At 41.6% G+C, this 24,185-nt stretch overlaps 2 protein-coding genes across 2 annotated transcripts; both read left to right on the top strand.

The window, feature by feature from the left end:
• Positions 1-1,337: 1,337 nt before the first annotated feature.
• On the top strand, positions 1,338-5,479 carry LOC143099509 (E3 ubiquitin-protein ligase TRIM35-like). Its single transcript, XM_076262471.1, has 7 exons — positions 1,338-1,516; positions 3,004-3,323; positions 4,036-4,190; positions 4,632-4,718; positions 4,828-5,058; positions 5,321-5,343; positions 5,452-5,479. The coding sequence occupies exons 2-7, from the start codon at positions 3,023-3,025 to the stop codon at positions 5,477-5,479; spliced, it is 825 nt and encodes a 274-aa protein (XP_076118586.1). The 5' UTR covers positions 1,338-1,516; positions 3,004-3,022.
• Positions 5,353-8,904, top strand: LOC143100091 (zinc-binding protein A33-like). The gene is made up of 2 exons (XM_076263029.1): positions 5,353-5,551; positions 7,896-8,904. Exons 1-2 carry the CDS (start codon positions 5,530-5,532, stop codon positions 8,474-8,476), a joined length of 603 nt encoding a protein of 200 aa, XP_076119144.1. The 5' UTR covers positions 5,353-5,529; the 3' UTR covers positions 8,477-8,904.
• Positions 8,905-24,185: the final 15,281 nt, after the last annotated feature.

Genomic DNA, 24,185 nt, shown 5'->3' with positions numbered 1-24,185 from the left:
AGTGAATAAAGCAATTAGCCTAATAAATAAAATATTTGTCTCACTCAGTACATATAGGCCTACATCTCGTAAATTGGTGAGCCATAGAATATCCCAGCGTCACGATTACCACCTAAATATGAAAAGTTATTTCTACTGACATGCTTCCTGGTGACATAAAAAAACAAATGGTTTCCCTTGATAAGGCTGACATAAGAGACATAGGCTATGCATTATACTTTCCCAGACAAAAACAAGATATAGGATGTATAGATTACAATGACAAATTCAAGGTCTCAAAGGGTTAATGCTTCTTTCCAATTTTTTTTATAATTAGTGAGTGAGTGCACCCCCCCCCCCAATCTCACTCCAAGCTGAGCTCAAAACTTGAGAACCCTGCCCCAGTATGCTGCTCTTATTCAATTGATGCAAGTTATGGTGTAACACCAGAGACGTTCTAATGTGGAGACACAGCACTCAAAAAATCCTCCATAGAAATGCATAGGGCTAGTTTGCAACGCCAATATGGCCGTTGTCTACACATATCCCACCCCTTCCTCGCCAAAATGTCGTCATGTGTATACATTGAGCGAATCATGTGGTGTGAGTTGACAACTTTGAGCCAATTATGTGCTGTGTTGTGCAGACATTGTGCCAATCATGTGTTGTGAACTCGACACTGGAGCACGGTTGGTGTGGTGAAGCCTTGCGCACGCGCATTTCTGCTGATTAGGATGCCCGATGAGTACCCAAAAAGCGTTGCAATATGGCCGCCGAGTGGAGAGACCTGCCTAAAAGGACTTTGGTAACACTAGCTCGCTAGCTGTTTTTTTTTTTTTTTTTGGTCTCGGCCTTGGTCTCGGTCTCGTCTCGACTTTGTCTTGGTCTTGACTCAGTCGGTCTTGGTCTTGGTCTCGGTCTTGATACCCTCTGGTCTTGGTAGTGTCTTGGTCTCGGTTTAGGCGGCCTTGACTACAAGTCTACTTCATTCACAGAGAGCTGAATGTGCTGTTAATGACACCCATGCAGTATGCACACTCAATGTGGACAGTTTACCAGCTGGGTACAGCACTGAAGCATGCTGATCATAAGGGCTCCAATCAGTATTTCTACTGATTATTATATTTCTTGTCCTATTTCTTGTCCTATATTACATTGCACTTTTCTGCTTTTTGCACTCTGTTTAGACGCAAACTGCATTTTGTTGTCTTTGTACTTGTACTCGGCACAATGACAAAAAAGTTCTAATCTAATTTAGTCTAATCTAATGAGGAAGAAAGGTTGTTTGTGTGTGTGTGTGTGTGTGTGTGTGTGTGTGTGGGGGGGGGTCAGAGAATACATAGAGAAGTTGAAGTTGTTCCATCATTCCGGAATCCAGAAGGAAGGAATACCGGTCTTGCTGAGTCACCCTAACTGGATGAGTGAGTGAAGGTGAAGGCCTGTCATTCATCCTTCATTAGACACAGGAGGACACAGAGAGAGAAGGACTGAACTCTTTACTGTTCTGTGGGGATCAGACAAGACACACAACCCAAGGGTGAGGCTTATTTCTGTCATTAATCTATTATTCACAATATTGATCAGGGAGTGAGATAAAAGAAGAAAAGAATGAAATAGATAAAAAAACTCCACTGTACAATAGAGACAGTAGAAGATAAGAAAATACGGTAACGCTTTAGAATAACATGTGCTTATTAGGTATTAACAGTGCATAATAAGCAGTTAACAATTCATTACTAACAGTTAACTGTTGTTATCCTTTGCATGCAGCTTGTAAGTGTTAATAAGCAGCCTTTTAAGTTACTACAAACATATTTGTTAACAGTTGTAAGTGTTAACAAGCAGCTTGTTAATGCTTGTTAATGGTGTATAAGACAAAGAGGTGGATAACTAATACACTAACTAAGACCTTTCTTACCTATTTGTAGTACATTTTGCAGCCCCCCAATCTAAAGCGAGGACCATGTAGCCTATATTTCCACAAGCCCAACCTTCTGTCTCTCTGTAAACTGTGTCTCTCCATCTAGCTTGGTTTAGCTGTGAGAAATGCACCTTCAAAATTGTTGCTGTGAGCAGGAATCAAACCCCGGTCTCCTGCATCAGAGAGTGCATTGCTACTTCTTGAGCTACGGGGGGGTTCTGTGAAGGCACACTACTGAAGTCTTCTGTCAGGACCTCTGATAAAGGTAACCCACTACTAGTGGGTGAATAATGTACTAGCCTTGAATCTCAATGATCGCATTTCTCAGCAGCAGCGGAAGTTTACTTTGCTCCGGTTAGTAGTACTGCCCAAAAGTAAATGAGAAGCACACTTCAGTTGGACTGGATAAAATGGGCTGAAAACGGTCTCCACTGATAAATATCACTCTGGCTAATTTGGAAATGAGGTCCTTTAATTACAGATCAGCCTTATTATACCCTTATAATAAAGTAAAAATATACAATGTTTTGTGTATGATTCACCTTACATTTTGAATGAACATAATGTAATTTTAGTATGACATTTAGTGGTAGTAGCCTTTATATATATATATATATATATATATATATATATATATATATATATATAGATAGATATATAGATAGATAGATAGATAGATAGATAGATACATACTTTATTGATCCCCAAGGGGAAATTCATACAGACATCACACACAACATGCACTAACAGCAGAAAAAGTAATAAAAGTATATAATATAACACAACTAAGCAAGGACAGTAGAAGATAAAGAATATACTAAAATACAAATTATACTAAATAACACTAAATCTAAATAAAATACTAAATATACTATAGTGTATGATCAAGCATGAGGCGCTTGCAATGACTGAGGCAGGGACTGAGCCTGTGATTCTCTGTGCATAGTAAGGTAAGATGCTCTGTGAGAGTGAGTGTCATGGTGATGGTGCAAATGAGTAACTCATTTATGTATCACTTAGTCACAAGTATAGCGAAAATGTGCAAATGTACATGCAAGCACTTTATCACAGATCCCAAGGGTGATTCCTATTCATTTTGTTAGACTCTTTCCATGAGTTGACATGGCAGACTCCACCAAGAACTCCATCCAGGAGATACTGAGGAACACCATGGAGAACCTCAGCTCTGCCGACTTCAAGAAGTTCAAGCACTATTTGAAGGATATTGGCCAGATTGCATGGGCAAAACTTGAGAACGCTGACCGTGATGACACCGTAGATTTAATAGTGGAAATGTACACAAAGGAACATTCCGGTCAGACAGTGTATAAAATTCTTAAAAAGATGAACCTCAACCAGAATGCTCAAAACTTGGAGAGGGAACTAAAGGGAGAGAACTCTGGCATGGAAACGTTCAACACAGGTTGGAATCCACGATTCACTGACAGCTCTGAGGAACTGCACAACGTAAAACATTATCAGAACACAACAAAGACTTCCTTCCTTCTTTTTCCCCATTCTACTCTACACATAAGGCCAGTTTACCGTACATGGATTAAAGGGGAACTTGGCAACTATTTCAACGTAATAAACCTGTTTAGAAATAATTTGGATGGTTAAATGACCTGTTCCGGTGAAAATGGTGATTTTCACCACTGCGCCTAGCGTCCCCAGGCGGAAAACCAACCTTGCAACATTGAGACTACCATCCCAAAAGTGAGAAACAAGAAACTCGTTTTAAATCTTGTTTTTTATCTTGTAACATCCACATAGTTCTGCCAAACTTATGCTAACCGTTCGCTAACTTGTAAACAAATCCATGTGCTTTATCGTTACCTTTTCCCACAGTTTGAAATACTGTAGCATAATGCACAATTTCTCCAGCAGAGGGGGAAATCCTGCCAAGTTTCCCTTTAATACGTCCCTAAAGGGACGTGCAGATTCTAAAAGCTTTTTTCAATTGAGATTTTCACTCCATTTCTGGTGCGCACAAGATACTTCCAAAAGCTTTTATCAATGGAGATTTTCACTCCATTTTCTTTCCATGTATGATAAACGGGTCCCCTGTGATATTAGAATGAGATATTTTGGTACGTTTTAAAAAAATATTTATTATTTTCACATTTATTTTCCAGAGGAGAGACATCATGCACACCTGCTCTGTAGTCTGCACAAGAGGAAACTCGAGCTCTTCTGTCAAGAGGATCAACAGCTTGTGTGTCTGGAGTGTCGAGACTTACACTTGGGTCACAAGTTCAGTCCTATTAGTAAAGCAGCAACTGATGCTAAGGTAGGCTCTTTGGCCATGCACTAATGCTAATACAAAGTCACCTCCAGCATACACTGTAAATTAATTGTATTCATCTTCACTTCACGTTTTTGAAAATACTGCCAGTGCAGTTTAACCCCCTTTCACTACTGTGGTGATGTGCACAGAAATGTGTTCATATGTGACACACACACACACACACACACACACTCCATATAAAAATAATTTGATCCATTTAGTATGTTCATATATGTGACTCATCTAGAGCATAAGCACACACACACAGTATATACTCACACACATGCCCATACAGGAGTTTCAAACTCACAGTATATTATGTACAGACTCTTACAAGGCACATAAACACACACACACACACACACACACACACTCACACACACACTCTCATACATATAGAGACACAGACAGACACTCCATTTAACATTAATTTGATCTATTCAGGAGGATCTCAGGGTCAAACTGCAGGAGAAGCTGCAGGCCTCTGAAAAGGCTAAAGACCAGTGTTATGAAACAGCTGCATATATCAAGGTGAGTGGGATTTAGTGTGATGCCAACCTACAGCAACATGCCTCTCAATTTCAATAGAATGCTAAATCAAAACATATTTGTTGAGATATCTTATGTTGATGGTATCCAGACTCAAACCAAAGACACAGAGAAGCAGATCAAGGAGGAGTTTGAGAAGCTTCACCAGTTTCTACGAGATGAAGAGGCAGCCAGGATAGCTGCAGTGAGGGAGGAAGAGGAGCAGAAGATTCAGATGATGAAGAAGAAGATTGAGAAGATGAACAGAGAGATCTCATCTCTTTCAGACACAATCAGAGCCATAGAAGATGAGATGAGAGCTGATGACATTACATTCCTGCAGGTAAAAAGAAAATTGTTTTTTTTTGTTTTCCATAGAAAGAATATAAGACTTTCATATTGGATACATTTGTAGAAGTACTTAGTATTTATTTATTTATTTATTTATTTGTCCGTTTGTTTGTTTGTGTGTGTTTGGGATGAACTCTGGCACACACATGGGCGGGGTTATATAGAGGGTTTAACAAATTTAGGTAATTTACTTATTTGTTAATGCAGAAATAATTGCCATTTTTTCATACATTTTCACCGTTTTTATTTCACAGAGCTACAAGAGCACATTGGAAAGGTGAGTGATCTGCCTCCTGTCTCTCTCTCTCTTCTCTGTGGTTCTGAACCCAAACCCACAGCAGCACTGACTCCTGAATGTTATTCCAGAGCCCAGTGCACACTGCAGGATCCAGAGAGGGTTTCAGGAGCTCTGATCAATGTGGCAAAGCACCTGGGCAACCTGAAGTTCAGAGTCTGGGAGAAGATGCAGGAGATTGTTCAGTACAGTGAGTAGCTGGCAGGAAGGCGTGCGTTGGGAAGTGGCAGAGGCAGGTTTCCTGGTGTCCACCTGGGCAAACACTACCTACCATTTTATATGGTAGCCAGGTAAACCTATCGGCTAACCAATCAGGCAGTGATTATGGGGCGCTCCACCCCTTAATCCTGCTACAAATGGAACTTCATTAAAAGTGAAAGGTATCAAGTAATAGGTTGCCATGCAATATCTGAAACTGTCAAGATCTATTTGGTTGGCGAACTATTTGTTTTCTCAGCAGATGCCACATAACAGTAACAAAATACATTTAACAGACCTATTGTGCAATTTTTGCCATGTTATTATGCCGTAACCGCATAATAAGCAGGATCGTGTATTTGCAACGCTCATTATTGGGAAATAATAGTATATGAATAATATTATTTAGTATTATTTGTCATTTATTAATATTATTGATCTATTGATTATTTTCCGATAATGACTGGCGGACAATACATTATCCCTTACACATCGCACAGGCCACAGACAAACCAATTATTTTGGAAAATAGCGTCACATTCTCACAAGATCCCAAGGACCACAACGCAGGAAGCATTTTTGTGTGACTAATGCAAAATATAAGCCATCAGTCACTTACCTTGGTTTTCTTTGGTCACTAGTCCATATTAGTTGACTACCTATACAAACACTTAATTTATACTGTTTTTTTACAATTGAGTTACAGTATGCATAGTGGATTCTCCGTAAGGATCCTGTCCATGTTGAATAGAACTTGTTCTTAACAGCTTCTCTTAAGTGGCACAAAAAGCGGTCAACTTTGACACCTCAATATAATAGTATTGTAGCTGCCTAGTCTAGGGTGACCAGGTTCCTGGGGACAGTCCCCGGCTGGAGCTACCCCCGGAAATGTCTCTGGTTTTCACTGTGACAGATACAGTAGACCCAAAATTGGAATAAAAAATAAAAAAAGAAAAAGAAAACACTGACCAAACATTTGCGCACCTTACACACATTTTTTTAACCCACCTCCACCCCCCTCCTTGGGGGCTTTTCCTTTCTTTCCATCTTTTTGTTTTTTAAATGTGTTTTTTGGTGTCTGTTTTTGTTTTTTAAATGTGTTTTTTGGTGTCTGTTTTTGTTTTTTAAATGTGTTTTTTGGTGTCTGTTTTTGTTTTTTAAATGTGTTTTTTGGTGTCTGTTTTTGTTTTTTAAATGTGTTTTTTGGTGTCTGTTTTGGTTTTTTAAATGTGTTTTTTGGTGTCTGTTTTGGTTTTTTAAATGTGTTTTTTGGTGTCTGTTTTTGTTTTTTAAATGTGTTTTTTGGTGTCTGTTTTTGTTTTTTAAATGTGTTTTTTGGTGTCTGTTTTGGTTTTTTAAATGTGTTTTTTGGTGTCTGTATTGGTTGCCTGTTGAAGCTTGAAACAGACACAGGGTAGCCATTACATCTTTCCAAACACAATGAAATGAGTAAATAAATAAATAAAAATCACTGATAACAAAGGAAACATAATAAAAGGGGAAAAAACAAACCAATGAAAAATAAAAAAAGTCCCTCCATCCTACACTCACTTGCTCTGGCTAGCTCTGGATTGCTATGGCTGGCAGGATTATTTATCAATATTTGTAGCTTTTTATTATTTTTAAACTAATGTCCCCCACTCAAGCTTTATCTTCCCCAAAATCTTGTGAAAGTAGGATGTTATAAGGAGTCCTTCATTTTGGTGAAGTGCCTGGCTTAAAGCTTATACAAAGTTACAAATGTTCTTGATCTAAGTTACTTTGTGATCAGAGAAGAAAACTCTTTGTTAATCACTTCCCTTGCAATTTAGGAGAACTACAATAAGATATATTTAATTACGAATGGTAATTAAGTTTTTGAAAAGGTCCCCAGATTTTGTCTCAGAAATCTGGCCAGTCTAGACACTTATCACTAGAAAGATTACTTCCTCAATTTTGTACCAAGTTATTCTTTCCCTATGTACAGTAATTTAACGGTAAACAATTGACAGCAAAAAGCTCAAACCCTACACCTCGACTCCCAATGTGCTGGAGTTGACCTTTAATAAATAAAGTTAATAACCACCATCGTAGAGCCATTGACCTCAGATCGCTAGTTCACCATTTGTGGAGCCAGCTGAAGTCAAGAAAGCCTATGCATGTGTCACTTACTTACTCTTTCTGTGTGTGTGTGTGTGTGTGTGTGTGTGTGTCTGTGTGTGTGTGTGTGTGTGTGTTCAAGAAAGCCTATGCATGTGTCACTTACTTACTCTTTCTGTGTGTGTGTGTGTGTGTGTGTGTGTGTGTTCAAGAAAGCCTAGGCATGTGTCACTTACTTACACTCTCTTTCTCTGCAGCTCCTGTGACTCTGGATCCCAACACTGCACACCCATTTCTCATCCTGTCTGAGGATCTGACCAGTGTGAGGCATGGTGATGAGGAGCAGCAGCTTCCTGATAACCGAGAGAGGTTTGATAAGTATCACAGTGTCCTGGGCTCTGAGGGCTTTAACTCAGGGACTCACTGCTGGGATGTGGATCTTGGACAGAACAGAGGCTGGGCTTTGGGTGTGACAACAGAGTCTTTCCTGAGGAAGGGACACTACGTGTCCAGGAGTGGACATTGGTGCATGTGCTATGGCTATAATCAGTATACAGCACGTGCTCCACCACTCCCCCTCAGCACCCTCACCATGAAGCAGAAACCCCGGAGAATCAGAGTGCAGCTGGACTGGGACAAAGGAGAGCTGTCATTCTTTGACTTTGATAATAACACACACCTACACACTCTAAAGGACACCTTCGTTGAGAAAGTGTTCCCCTTCTTCTCCACGACCCGTAATCTCAGGATGTTACCAGTGAAGACTGCAGCATCAGTAGAGAAGCTTAGTCCTTGGGCCAGGCCAGATACCGGTACCGTCTGGGTGGACAAAATCTAGTTGTGATTTTCTGAGAACTTTTTCTCAGACCCAACAAAATGTACCACCAGGCCCAGCGGGGGTGCTAAAGAGCGACGTTTAGACATTGTTCACTACAGTTAGGTCTGGTCAAACACCTTAATTGTCAACATGCTCGACATCCGCTCCGAGGCCCAGTTGATACCGTTACGCAAAGTTTTCTGTTTTGTTTCATAGACATACCAGTTCTGTATTTTTGTTATTGAATTGTGCTTGATATTTAACTTGACTAGGTAGTAATTAGTTATACAAGCATAAACCCATCATTCATGTATTTGTACTGCATTTTAACAGACAGATTTTGAAAGATAATGGATTTTGTCCCTATGTATCTAGTATGTTGTAAGTTGTGACCCCATAATCCCACCATGTCAGAATTTATTTCAGCAATAAAGAAACGTGTGATCCAAGCGTTTTTCCTTGATGACGTGTGAAAGGGACAGCAGTGTGGAGCTATGGTAGTAAACCGTCCCTCCCCTACATCTGTGTCTTGTCACCTAAGATCTCACTGGGTCTCTTTGTAAGTGAATGTGTAGGCGTTTGTGGATGTGAATGTGGTCGGGGTTTGAACCGGCAACCCTCCGGTAACAAGTCCGAAGTGCTAACCAGTAGGCCACGGCTGCCACGGTGATCATGAGGGAGAATGAGGAATGAGGAGTGCAGGGAACATATGGTCATGATTAACAGGGGCTCACAGATGCAGGCCTGGTCTGGGTAACTTATCCTTGTTCGCTTGCAGTGTTCCATGGCACAGATCAATACGCATATGTAAGGGTACTGCCAGTATTGAATAGGCTATTTGTGTGTGTGTGTGTGTGTGTGTGTGTGTCGTTCGGGCCAACAATGGCTGGGTCGCTTATTTGTCCCAGTCCACCCCTGCCAGAGGGCTGAACGTCTGCTCTTGCTTATGATTGTATTTAAAAATTAAAAATAGCTTATGTGTTAAGACTTTGTCTTGCAGTCTTTCAGAGTGTGAACCTGTCCCCTTTCTTCCTAACTGGTTTTACGCACCTGTCCTAAAACTCCACATCTGAGCGCAACATTATCCTAGCCTATGGGCGGTACTGACAAACAGCCTACCAACAAACTCTTCAGTCATTCCTTTTCGTAAAACAGTTTGATGAAGTCGTTTTTCACGAACATGCTGGGAGTTGGACGGAGGGTTAGCCTACCATTGAGATGGAATGTTTACACCTTCAAATGAGAGAAAACATGTCCACTGTAAATGTTCGCTTCTGTTCAAGGAATTTGAACGCACCTCAGCTCAGTCGCTAACCGCAGTGCCCAGTTGGCCAATGAATCAAAATCAAACCAGCTCACGGGCAAATCAACTGTTTCAAAACTGTGAGAATTCTGGGAGAAGAAAACAGGCTACAATCATATTTAAACGTATTTCTGTTCTTCTTTCATGGCCTAGTTGGGATAGGGAGGCCTAATTTCACATTTGAACCGACCGGTTATGATTGTAGCTAGTATATTCTATACTGTATTTTGGTAGGGTCTAATTCTAGGCTATAAACCATTAGCCATTTCATATTGTGTAATTTCAATCCATCTTGATATCATTAATGTTGTGACTTTAAGGTAGCCAACAGGAAAAACACACAAATTCATATGTACAGCAATGTCCTAATTGCTTAATAAGTTACCAAACTGGCCTGAGAAAGAAAAGAGAAGCGATCAGTTTTCATATCGACAAAGTGCAATGAACTGTAAATGTTGCCTTAGCATAGCGAGTTTGACAACATTTCACTCTTATCTGTAAATCTCTTCTGCTTCCAAAAGTTTGTCCCTTTCAGGCGTGCACACGTACACACACACACACATGCACACACACACACACACACACACACATACATGCACACACACATGCACACGTACACACACACACACACACAGTGTATAACCCATTCTCACACCAGTTTGTGAAACAAAGCCTCTTCCTTCCTTTTGTCCTGTGAAAGGTGTGATTTTTAAAGATGAAGGTTTTTTTTTTTTTTTTTTAAACAAGCATTTTTTAAATAGGTTGCAGACTCCACCATGAACTCAGTCTAGGACACACAAGGTTCCATGGTAAAAACTTGAGAAAGCAGATAATACGGATACAGTTCATTGTGTGCAATCGTACTCTAAGGAACATTCTGGTCTGACCGTGTGTAAAATCTTAAAGAAGATGAACCTAAACCAGATGCCCAATGACTTGGAGAAGAAGCTAACTGCAGAAAACTCCTGCAGTGCATCTGACAGCACAGGTTAAATCAATGGCTCACTGACAAATGAATGTGACATGCATAGACCTCTGAAGTTCACCTACAAAAAATGCTGCCATCTTTGTCCATATAAGGAGATCCGATATCTTGAGATTTTTTCTATGGGAATGAATATATGGGAATGAATATAGTCAGTGTACCCTGTAGCCTCGTTTTGGTTAACGCAATGGCCGTCACGTGCATAAGGTGAATACAGTGGCTATAGAAAGTACTTGACCCCCTTGGATATTACCCAATTTACTGCTTTTATAAATTTAATCTTGAACAATTTAATTTGAACCTGTTTCCAATATGCAAGACCTCTTAAAGGTCAAAGTGAAAGCAGATTTGTACAACGTAATGTTAGTTAATTAAAAATATAAAATGCAAAATAAGCAATTGCATAAATGCACCTCCTTCAAGTCAGTAGATTCACCTTTGATGCATGATCATGGAGCCTGCGTGGATAGGTCTCAATTAGGCTTGCACATCTGGATACTGATACTTTACCGGTATTACAGCTAGATATTTATTAGGGTGTTCGACTGTAACTCAAACCACCCTCCACACAGGTACTTGTAAACACACAATGGGCCCGACTTTGGTGGCAATATAGGTAGCAGGAAGCTACATCAAGGCAGGGACTCTGAAATGTGAAAGACCTGTCTGGTGAAGTGAAATTGAATAGACCAATCACAAGCAACTAGTGTGAAATAATGCTGAAACCGCTTTGAAATAATGATGAAACCGCTTTGAACCAATCACTAACAACCGGCGTTTCGTCATACAGAGAAGTTTCTCTGCAGCACGCCCATAACAAGCACGGGTGCATCTTATCAGCAAACAATCACACGTTTCATCTGCGTAACTCTCGCCAAAATCCATCATATAGTGTTTTGTGAATGTACCCAAGTCAAACTTTCATGTAAATGCATAAGTACGTCCAAAGCGCCACTTTTAAGCTTGTATGTGTTGTCGTTTTCGGGTGAAATGACCTTTTGAATGGGATTCCTATAGGGCCACTACTTTTTTTTGATACAATCGCGTCAAAATCGCTATTTTTCAAACACTATGAAGGCTCGACACAACGTGAAACTTTGATCGAAGTATCATCACGAGGCTGAAGTTAGCACCACTTTCGTTTCCGCGGGGGAAGACCACTTTCAGATCGCGGGGGAGTTAAGTTTCCGTTCCACCTTAAATAATGCACCTACCTCGTCCACAAGTCAAAGTCAAAGTCTGCTTTATTGTCAATTTCTTCACATGTCAAGACATACAAAGAGATCGAAATTGCGTTTCCTACTATCCCACGGTGGAGACAAGACATATTTTACCAATTAGGTCCACAGACAAACATAACATTCAAGTAAACAATATAAAAAGTAAAAATAAGAAGGCACATACAATGAAGAAATAAGAGCAGCAAAATTTGGTAGAAATTGTGCAATTGTGCATACAGTAGACAGTCAATATAATAGTGCAAAAGTCAGGCCAATAAATGGCTGAGGTAGTTTTGTTTGACCTAAGTATGCAAGTGGCATAGTGGTGCAAGTTATGCAAGAGCAGCAGAAGTGTGTTCAGAAGTGTTCAGGACAACAGGACAACAACAAGTTGCAAGTGTACAAGTGTACAAGTGGAGTAGTGCAAGGCAGCCATTGTGGGTCTAAAAGTCCAGGATGTTATGTAGCTGAGGGTGGAGGGGGGAGAGGGGGGAGAGAGTTCAGGATCCTAACAGCCTGGTGTATGAAGCTGTTGGGGAGTCTGGTGGTGCGGGAGCGCAGGCTTCTGTACCTTTTCCCAGAGGGCAGTAGATCAAACAAATTATGAGCGGGGTGACTTGCATCACTCACAATTGTGGTCGCCTTGCGGGTGAGGTGGGAGGTGTAAATGTCCTTCAGGGAGGGGAGTGAAGCACCAATAATCCTTCCAGCTGTGTTCACTATGCGCTGCAGGGCTTTCCTGTTGTATTCAGTGCAGCTTCCGCCCCACACAGCGATACAGCTGGAGAGGATGCTCTCAATGGTGCCTCGGTAGAATGTGGTCATGATGGCTGGTGGAGCACTTGCTCGCCTGAGTTTCCGCAGGAAGTACAGGCGGCGCTGAGCTTTCTTCGCCAGTGATGCAGTGTTGGTGGTCCAGGAGAGGTCTTCACTGATGTGCACCCCCAGGAATTTGGTGCTGCTCACTCTCTCCACCACAGCACCGTCGATGGTCAGTGGCAGGTGTTGGGTGTGACCTCTCCGGAAGTCAACAACAATCTCCTTGGTCTTGCTGACGTTCAGCAGGAGGTTGTTGTCCCTGCACCACGTGGTCAGAAGGTCGACCTCCAACCTGTATTGAGTCTCGTCGCCCTTGGTGATGAGACCCACCAGAGTTGTGTCGTCAGCAAATTTCACAAAGGGGCCAGTGTTGACCGCAAATCCATGATAACACAGGCATGTGCCTGTTGCAGATGAACAGGCATTGTTCACAGACGTTCAAAAGCCTGTATATCTTTTTTCTGTTGACTCCACTGCCGAATGTTTTGAGAAATGTTGCCTTTTGTGTTCTATTAAATAATTTGGTAATTTAGAGGGGGTTATGTAGAGGGTGGCAGATTATGTAGTTTTTTCTTTATTTTCTGTGCTGGATCTTTTGATACATGTTGTGTTATGTTTTCTATTAAATAATTTTGTTCATTTTACACTGGGGGGGGGGGGGGGGGGGATGTAGTTGGTAGCAGATTTTGGTAGCCCCTGGTAGCAGATAGAAGTTTTTCTACAGTAAATGTATTCCCTACGGCCTACATGTCATTTTGCATCGGATTTTTCAACACATTCTAAAACTACACTCTCTCCTCTTTCCAAATGACACCCCACTTGTGAAATTCTATGGTGGAAAATTGCATATTTAGCCCTTCTGAAAATATAATATGTATTTGTGAAATTGCAGAATTTCAACACTTGAACAGGGACAGATAGCCCATGAAGGATTTTGCAAGGGATCTTTCACCACATTCTGAAACTACACTTCCTCCCCTTTCCAATGACACCCCACTTGTGAAATTCTATGGTGGAAAATTGCATATTTTGCACCTCTGAAAATACAGTATATATTTGTGGAAATTGCAGATTTTCAGCACTTGAACAGGGACAGATAGCCCATGAAGGATTTTGCAAGGGATCTTTCACCACATTCTGAAACTACACTATGTCCCCTTTCCAATGACACCCCACTTGTGAAATTCTATGGTGGAAAATTGCATATTTTGCACCTCTGAAAATACAGTATATATTTGTGGAAATTGCAGATTTTTAGCACTTGAACAGGGACAGATAGCCCATGAAGGATTTTGCAAGGGATCTTTCACCACATTCTGAAACTACACTTCTGACAGAATGTGAGTGTAGTTTTAGAATGTGTTGAAAAATCCGATGCAAAATGACATGTAGGCCGTAGGGAATACATTTACTGTAGAAAAACTTCAAAATCTGCTACCAACTACATCCCCCCCCAGTGTAAAATGAACAAAATGATTTAATAGAAAACATAACACAACATGTATCAAAAGATCCAGCACAGAAAATAAAGAAAAAACTACATAATCTGCCACCCTCTACATAACCCCCCCCCCCCCCCTCTAAATTACCAAATTATTTAATAGAACACAAAAGGCAACATTTCTCAAAACATTCGGCAGTGGAGTCAACAGAAAAAAGATATACAGGCTTTTGAACGTCTGTGAACAATGCCTGTTCATCTGCAACAGGCACATGCCTGTGTTATCGCGAATTTGCGGTCAACACTGGCCCCTTGTGGACGAGGTAGAAAATTGCATTATTTAAGGTGGAACGGAAACTTAACTCCCCTGCGATCTGAAAGTGGTCTTCCCCCGCGGAAACGAAAGTGGTGCTAACTTCAGCCTTGTGTGTGTTGTTGTCTATTTAACACTTCTTGCAATTCTGAAACCGCAGCATCTGTGTTGGCTTGTGGAGGAATGTAGACAGCGTTGAATATTACCGAAGTAAACTCACGGGGCAGGTAGAAGGGTCGACAGACGATCGCTAGATGTTCTAGATGAGGCGAGCAGGACTTTGAGAGAACGGTGACATTTCTAGGATCACACCACACCACACCACACCACACATGATGCAAAGTCCTGTGCCATCACTCAGTCCACCGGAGTGATGGCACAGTCCGGTACAAGTTCAGTTAGCCATGTCTCAGTAAAGCATAGAATGTTACAGTCCCTGATGCCACCCCTTCTGAAAAAGCAGGAGGCTATGCTACCTTTAAACTTAATTGTTACCGAGAGGAATCCCAGCCTACGAATTCAATAACAAAATAAATCGTAATTAAACATTACCTCGATTAAGGCTATTTGGGTATGGCTTAAGGCTTGACTACACAGTGGTAGCGAAAATCGAAATCTGCTTTTGATAGCCTACCGGTGCTGCTCCACAAAACGAAAAAATATTGTAGCGTCGGTGGATGTACATGTTTAACGTTGAATGAGTGTCTCCCAGAATGCAGTGCGAGTGAATGCTATAAGGTGTAATGTCGATTATAATAGTTGTAGTTACGTTTACCATGTTGTGTATTTGTTAGCGTGTTAGTCTCTTTAGTTGTACCTCATGTGCTTATCCTCGTGTTGATGTGTGTGGTGAACCCTTGTTGTGTGTAGCATGTGCGGCTGAGACTACCCCTGTGTTGCCCTATCCGTGTGTCTGTGTATGTCCGAGTCTTCCTGTTCCAAAAAATGGCCGTCCTGGCCAAAGGTGAATCTTGTCTGAGGGTGAGATCGCTACATTGGTGTCAGAAGTGGGATGGGCCCCTCCCGGGGTGCGAAGATCTACGCCAGATCCAGATGGACAAGAAGGCCGAAGACCAGACCAGTAAGATGGCGGCGAAGCTCAGCAGATGTTCCAATGGTCCTTTTAAGGACTAGCCAAGCCAGCTCGTTGAGCTCGCCACTGCGGGGGATGGAGGACCTTCCGGCCCGGCGCGGGACCAGGAAGCGGCCCCGGCAGAGGAGTTCCTGGCTCGACGCCGATGTTGATGCTGCCGTCATCCGAGGATCTCATCCATAGAGAGCGCGAACTCTCTGACGACCTTGGAACACGACCACAGCGGCCGGGTTTACACCGCCAGCTACGGAAGAACTTCCAAATTGTCAGCTGCCGGTCGAGAGTGTGATGGAGTCATAGCTGCTAGTTCGGGAGCTTGCGGTGCTCCAGCTAGTGACCAAGAGGGTAACGTCGACCTGTAGAGCCTTGGGAGCTATCATTTTGTGGACTGTTTGAGATTTTAAGTGCGCACGTTCCGGTTGACGCAAGTCTGCGCAATGTTTTTCATGTTTTGTGTGAGTTTCTGTGTGTCCCGAGCCTGCTGAGAGGGTCGGGGTCTCCATTTCCCGCCACAGTGGAGCATCGTTGTGCTCAAGAGACAGCCGACGAAAGTTCTACAAGAGGGGAGCGCGAGGAGGGACCTCGACGTGGACTGCTGACCGCCTGGAGATCGGCACACTGTGGACAGGTGGCAACGGCCACGAGCTGTCACAGTAGCCAGAAGGGGCTACCGAACGTCCAGAGGTTCCAGCGTATCCGGGGGTTCGGCTTGCAGTGGGACTGTTTGCTGCTGTTTGAGGTAGCGCAGCTGCACAGCGGGAAACCGAGGGCCCAAGCGACACCACGACCCACGTCTGGCCGGTTCTGGTGCTTGTTCGGGGGAGAACTGACGTGACAGAGGCAGCCGAGAGCCCTTCCAGTCGGGAGGGGTTATCGTGCAGCCGGAGGCTTTCCGGTCACTTGGACTAAGCACTGGGACTGACACCGACGCAGCCGCGAGCGGTGAGCTGAGCTGTCATTGCCGGGGATGACAATGGCTCGGGAGGGGGTTATGTAGCGTCGGTGGATGTACATGTTTAACGTTGAATGAGTGTCTCCCAGAATGCAGTGCGAGTGAATGCTAGAATGTGTAATGTCGATTATAATAGTTGTAGTTACGTTTAGCATGTTGTGTATTTGTTAGCGTGTTAGTCTCTTTAGTTGTACCTCATGTGCTTATCCTCGTGTTAATGTGTGTGGTGAACCCTTGTTGTGTGTAGCATGTGCGGCTGAGACTACCCCTGTGTTGCCCTATCCGTGTGTCTGTGTACGTCCGAGTCTTCCTGTTCCAATAAATGGCCGTCCTGGCCAAAGGTGAATCTTGTCTGAGGGTGAGATCGCTACAATATCTTAATTTGCTGTCTATGTTATTGTCAGTGTTGGGGGTAACGCAACTACGCAAATCAAAACAGTGTCTTAATTTGCCCTACTTCTTGACTGCAATGTAGTCAATTGACTGCTTGACATGTGATTTTTATTTTTCTGTACAATAAACAAATCTGCTTTATGCCGCAGAATTACATTCATATTTGGCTGACTGCAGACGCGCCACTTCCCTCCCCATATTCTAAGATTAAGATAGTAGCTTATACAAAAAGCACTTCATACCATCATAAAAAAAATCGTTAAAACGAATAGCTATTTGCAATTTGACAAAACACTGCTCCTCATGTTGCGAATGCGAGGACGATATGAGCCTGTTGCATTTAGTTAGATGTCCGAGTCACGCATAATGTTTGAAAACCACTGGCTCGTAATCACAATAATTTAACACACGACAGTTGGATAGCCTACTTCATCATGTCCCCATGCCTACATTTTTGTGAGTAGCATAGAGATCGTTAAAAACAATAAAGTATGGCTCTCCGTTTGGGACATTGAAAACTTATATTTTTAATAGACTACCGTCGAAGATGCTGACTTGCAAAAGCCTCGGGATAACACGTTATCTCCACTATCATCAGTCATGCCCCTTGATCAAAGTGGGGAATGAAATAAAAGTTTGAAAACCACTGGCTTAACAAGTTACCTGCAGTCCAGAACACAGAATCTGTTGCAATATTCTGATGATCAGCGATGATATCGGCAAATGTTTGTTTTCCAAAGTAAGAATTTCACTTTACCATGCACCTTCGACAATGAATAGCTCATTACACTTGTTACTGTTAAACGTAGGCCTACCTGGTATCCTTACAAACATTATTCTGTGTCCTAAAACTGGCATATTTTATGGCATTGTGTCATCTAAATTCGTTGCAAAATCTAGAGAAATGTGTGAGGTGGTCAGCGGGGGACAAATGAGACACACATTGTCTTCCGATGATGAGTGACAGGTGACAGGTCGGAGAATGCGTGCGCTACACAAGTAGTGCGAAGGACGGAAGATGATTAATAACTGAATAAAAAGGCCTAGCCTAAATGAATAAAGAGTAAGGCAAAACAAATAGCCTAGTAGCCTAATGAAACATAGGCCTATGGATTGATGCAGTAGCCTACCTTTGCAACATAGGCGTGCATACATAGACACTAGGTGGTGCTAAAGCACTAGGAAGTTTGCCCTTTATCAACGAAAATGCCCCTTTTTTTAATTATTAATATTATTAAGATTTTACTGAGGTCGGTTTGAAATGATCTTTTGAAAACCTGAGCCATTAAAAACGACTGAAACAATGCCCCGAAATGAGCCACCTCCTTGCGCACACCCGACCAGCCTATCTCTCTTCCTTTTTCACGTGAACTCGCGCGGTCGCGCGCAGGGCACGCCAGACACCATAGCAGTTCAGTAAGCGTCTTCAGATAGCAGGCATGGTCGCTGACAGGCTGTTTCTCCCGTGACCCATCAGCCAGGTAACATACAGATCAAGCAAAATCTTACAGTTTGCCCTCTAAGCCCAACATGTAATAATTTTGTTGTGCAGTAAAATGTCTCATTCAGCACCAAACAAGCATTTTTGCCGACTGGTCACCTGATAAACTAGTTAGATGAAGCTAGATAAAGTTTTACGCTGTAGTCCAAATCAATGACAGATAACGTGACAACCACATACAAATAATTTCGGTAGATTTTGCAAATGTATGTGTTAAGAACAACGTTTTCTGTTGTATATGTTTTGTTAGGCAACATGTATTAACACATTCATTTGTGAGTGACAGAAGAAACGGGAAGTTCCCCATTACCTGTGAAAAATGCCCATCTGCATTCATGTAATGACAACAGTCAGTAGCCCGCTATAATCCTTCTCGTACTGTTTGGTCTCTTTATTGTCTTACAGATCAAGTAAAATCGTACAGTTTGCCCTCTAAGCCCAACGTGTAATCATTTTGTTGTGCAGTAGGGGAGACCGGGGCTGGTTGGAACAGGGGCAGGTTGAAACACTGTTAATATCCAGGCTACTAGAGGGAGCTGCAACAAAATTCCAACACTAAACGGACGGCCTTATTGAGTAGAGCAGCGGTTCCCAAACTTTTTTCCCCGCGGACCACCTTCTACATCCTGACTCGGCTCGCGTACCCCCACCATCCAACACATAAAAAAGTAACACATTCTATTGACGCATTCCAGGCATCGTGTTTAATTAGCCGCCCTACATGATAACAAAATCAAAATGTGCAACTGGTCTATGAGCTCTCACGCTAAAAAGTGTGGAGAACCACATTAGAATGGTTAGATAGCATCTCACTGCAGACCACGCACTGTGGCTTTGGGCAGTCTGTCTCCCAATCCACGTGAAGCCGAGGGCTATATGCCTCATCATACTTTCGTTTTCTTCGCACAGTCTTTTCTGTCTCGTTCTTTCTTTTATCCCCTGTGCTCCATCTCCACCTTCATTAGTCTGCCCCCCATACCATCCCATCGTTACCTGTGTCCTGCTCTGTTTCTCTCGCTTCTCCTCTTCGACCGCTTTAATTAGGCCTTTTGGACAGTGTCCCTGTTTTTAGCCAGTTTTCCATGTTTACGCAGCCTTCTACCTAGCCTATACTTCAACGAAACTGTGAAAACATAGCCTATTATAGTTTACAAATAATTTCCTATAATTTCACGTTTCCATATCATTATAACCCGATTCGAAATGATGTATTATTTATGAATTAATTTGATTATTAATTAATGAATCATTTTTAACTCCTTTCCGCCATTGCCCTTTTCATCTCGCGTACCCCCTAGTGGCAGCTCGCGTACCACCGGGGGTACGCGTACCACAGTTTGGGAATTCCTGGAGTAGAGTAAACTCACGTATGTAACTGGTATCCAGGTCATTAACCCTTTAGGTGAGAACAACATTTTAATTTTGTAGTGTCAAAACTTAGAATATGCACCTCCCACTAAATACATCCTAGAAGGGTAATAGTTAGGGATATACAAAAAAATATTCATTATAATTGATTGCTAGGGGACTGATCTATATCTTAAAATGAAGTTTGAAAACCTGAGGTGACTGATATTAGCAGGCTAACAGCATTTGTGCAAAAAAGTTTGACCTAATGTGGGCGGGGCAGGTTGGCACACTGATTTTGGGGTTGGTTGGCACATACATTCCCTATGGCTATTTTGTGACAAATCTATAAAATTTGTATTTTACACATAAAAACATCATCAATCTTTATTTTAGCATTGTTATTGTAATTACTGAACATAGTTTTACATTTGGAAGCATTTCAGACATTTTTAAACATTTGAAGTAAAAAAAAATCGGTAGGGATCAAATTGGTCTTGACGGTGGGCCCTACTGAAGAAAAACACACAGGAAAGACATCAGCAAAGCCCTACAGGCAGTGATCTAGATGAGCACTTCAAACAAAAGCAAAAGGGGTACTGCAAAGGACTATAACATAGGTGTTCCAACCAACCCCAACTACATGTGCCAACCAACCCAGTGCATGGGGCAGGTTGGCACACGTGCACAACACCACTTTAATCATATATAACTCAAAACAAGGGATAATTTGTTGACATTGAATGTATACATTTTGTAGCTGAGATCCCAAGCTTTCAGTTAATCACAATTTGACAATTTCAACGCATTGTAAGACGGAGAAATATAGCCGAGAGTGAAAAGTGTTCCAACCAGCTCCGGTCTCCCCTAAAATGTCTCATACAGCATCAAACAACTAAGCATTTTTAGCCGACTGGTCATCTGATAAAGTTTTACGCTGTAGCCCAAGTCAATGACAGATAACGTGAGGACGACCACATAGGCTACAAATAATTTCGGTAGAGTTTGCAAATGCAAATCTATGTGTTAAGACGAACGTTTTCTGTTGTAGGCTATAGGTTTTGTTAGGCAACATAAATTAAAGGGGTGGTTCAGGATTTTGGACATAGGACCTTATTTCCAAGTAAGCAAGTGTGATATTTATCAGTGGAGACCGTTTTCAACACGTTTCATCCAGTCCTTCTAACTGCATAGTTCGCAGGTGCTAGGCTAGCGCAAGTCAACGGTATGTGCTAGCCTGCCACTAAAAACAGTCTTACCCACTCCAATGTACACACGAGGCAAATAAATTATAACGCCAGGCTATCGATGTAAATGTCTGTATTGATAGTGTTATTTCTAACGTTATTCTATCCTTGCATTTCAACTATCGCATTACATTTTGAGGGACTAGTTTCTTAGCAGCGACGGAATTATACTTGCTCCGGTTAGTAGTACTGCGCCGAAAAGTAAACAGTAAAGCGCACTCCAATGGGGATACCTATAGTAGCCTTGGTAATATCAGTTCGCCGCTGAGTTGCAAAATGACTACTAACCACTTCAGGGACCAAAGTATAACTATTGCAACGCGATGCAAGGGTAGTTGTATTTCTTACACTATTCTATCAACACAGACATTTACATTGATTGTCTGGAATTTGCCTCAGGTGTACTTTGGAGTGGATAAGACTGTCTTTAGTGGCATGCTAGCACATACCGTTGACTTGCGCTAGCCTAGCACCTGCGAACTCTGCAATTAGAAGGACTGGATGAAACGTGTTGAAAACGGTCTCCACTGATAAATATCACACTTGCTTACTTGGAAATGAGGTCTTATGTCCAAAATCCTGAACCACCCCTTTAACACATTTTGGTCTCTTTATTGTCTTAATTGTATAATTGTATTTACTAATTGCAGCACACGTCAAATTTCATTCAACATGTGCGTGCAATTTTTTTTTTTATAATTAAGTGTTCCACGTGCGCTAAAAAGTGCCCCCCCCCCTCCTGAGCACCTGCCCCCCAAAATGTCTGTACACGCCACTGCTTTGCAACATTATTAAATTAATCTGTTACCATATGCCTAGGCTACGTTTGCAAAGAGGAGAACATTGTAATTTGATTCACAATGAAACGTTACATTTCATTTACATGTTTACAATGAGTAGTTTTGGTTGTTGTTGGTGGCGTTATTGCATCCCTTTTATGAATGCAAAATTGTTCCCTCGCGATTGGAAGCTCCTGTTGCGCATAGGCTACGCATTTCAAAACATCGCAACGTAAAATGCCACAAAAAAGCTGTTTATGAATAGGTCTTAGTGAGTTAGGAGTCCTCTCGACTTAAGCTGTCCCGGACTTAGGTGCTACTTTTAGGTCTAAAATGCTTCGTTAATTACTTTTTGTGAAAAAATTAGGAGTCCTAAAGTTAGGAGTGAAACGCCCGTTATTTTTAGGAGTTGCTCCTAAATTCGCCAGTTAGGAGCTACTTTTAGCCTTAAAATTCTTTGTGAATACGGCCCTGAATAAAAAGGCCTAGCCTAAATGAATCAAGGCAAAACAGCCTAGTAGCCTAATGAAACATACGGATTGATATAGTATCTTTGTAACATTATTAAATTATTCTGTTACTACTAGGGCTGTCAATCGATTAAAAAAAATAATCTAATTAATTACATACTCTGTGATTAATTAATCTAAATTAATCGCATATATAATTTTTGCTGTGAAAGTATTTTAAATATTTAAATTCAAATGAATCATTGAATAATCAGCATTAGTGACATTAAAGTTCAAAAACTCTTTTATTATTATTTTCACTGTTCAAATAATTGCCATAATAATCTATGATATGACCTAATATGAGGAAATAAATTCAAAAGTGCTTCGGGAAGAAGTTTTTTTTTCACATACAAGGCATTTCAGGCCACAGATATAACCTAGGGGACACAATGAAAATAAATTAACACTCCCCTCAATGTCAACACTTATTTCTTTGCATTGATGTGCGACTATAGAGTTGATGAACTCCGGTGATATGCAAATTCCTTGCTGCAGACATTGCAGAGGACTTTATTTTCAACACTTTATTTTTATCAACACCATCAGGCTGTTTTTTAAAAGTAAATGTTCCAATCAATGATCCAGGCAGCACGTTTTCTTCTCTCTTCTTCATTTTACAGTCTAATTTTTACTGACTAGAACCAAAGTCCTTTTAGGCAAGTCCCTCCACTCGGGGGCCATATACCAACGTTTTATGGGCACTTATCGGGCACAGTCTTTGGGTCGAACTGCGCGAGCGCAAGGATTCACGACACCAATCTTGCTCCAGCGGCGAGATCACAACACATGATTGGCACGATGTCTTCACAACACACCATATGATTGGCTCAATGTATTCACATCACACCACATCATTGGCTCAACGTATTCACATGTCGACGTTTTGCCGTGGAAGGGGTGGGATATGTGTAGACAACGGCCATATTGGCGTGACAAACTAGCCCCATGCATTTCTATGGAGGATTTTTTGAGTGCTGTGTCTCCACATAAGAAAGTCTCTGCTAGAACGTCTCGGGGTCAAAGGTCATACGGAATCGATTAATCTGCACTAATTTTTTTAATCAGTTATTTTTTTCTCAAATTAATTAATCGAAATTAATCAGTTATTTTGACAGCCCTAGTTACTACGTTTGCAAAAGAGAACATTTTAATTTGATTCACAATAATGTTACATTTAATTTACATGTTGACAATGATCAGCCTAGTTTTGGTTGTTGTTGGTGGCGTTATTGCATTTTAGTTATGCCTACAATGCAAAATTGCTTCCTCACGATTGGAAGATCCTAGCTGCATAGGATTTCAAAACACGGCAAAATGCCGCAGGTTTGTGAATAGGTCTGTGAGTAAGGAGTCCTCTTGACTTCTTTTAAGCTGTCAGAGGTGGGAAGGTGTGATTTGTTGGGAGCAGGGCCGGATGGGCACAAATGTCTGATGGCCCCCCTTCCCCCCAGCCAACGTGAATCGGGTGGTTAGTTAATAGGCCTATCGTGAAGATTTTTCCTGCCATCTAAGGCACGAGCGCATCTGTGAGGCCAAGCCTCACCAAGTAGCTCGTTTGTTTACAACTAACATTCCATTTAATTAAACTGCTTTATAGGCTATGCCGAAATAGTTTTCAACATGTTAAATATTATTATATATTATATATTATATTATATATTAGTGTCGGGTGAATTGAAATGTTCTCAAAGTAGATGGCTGAAAGTAGCTTGGGATCCCCCCCGTCAAGCAATATAACCATACAAACGCGCTTCCTGCACTCATTGTTTCAAAAGGAGTAATTTTGGCTTTGTCAGAACTGAAGAGCTGTGGACGGCACGGCACG

This window comes from Alosa pseudoharengus, unplaced genomic scaffold (genome assembly GCF_046254945.1).
Source record: "Alosa pseudoharengus isolate Yale_2024_CS ecotype anadromous, Long Island Sound unplaced genomic scaffold, YU_APseudo_1.1 YU_APseudo_1.1_scf_3, whole genome shotgun sequence".
Taxonomy (NCBI): domain Eukaryota; kingdom Metazoa; phylum Chordata; class Actinopteri; order Clupeiformes; family Clupeidae; genus Alosa; species Alosa pseudoharengus.
This window is presented reverse-complemented; position numbering and strand designations above follow the sequence as displayed.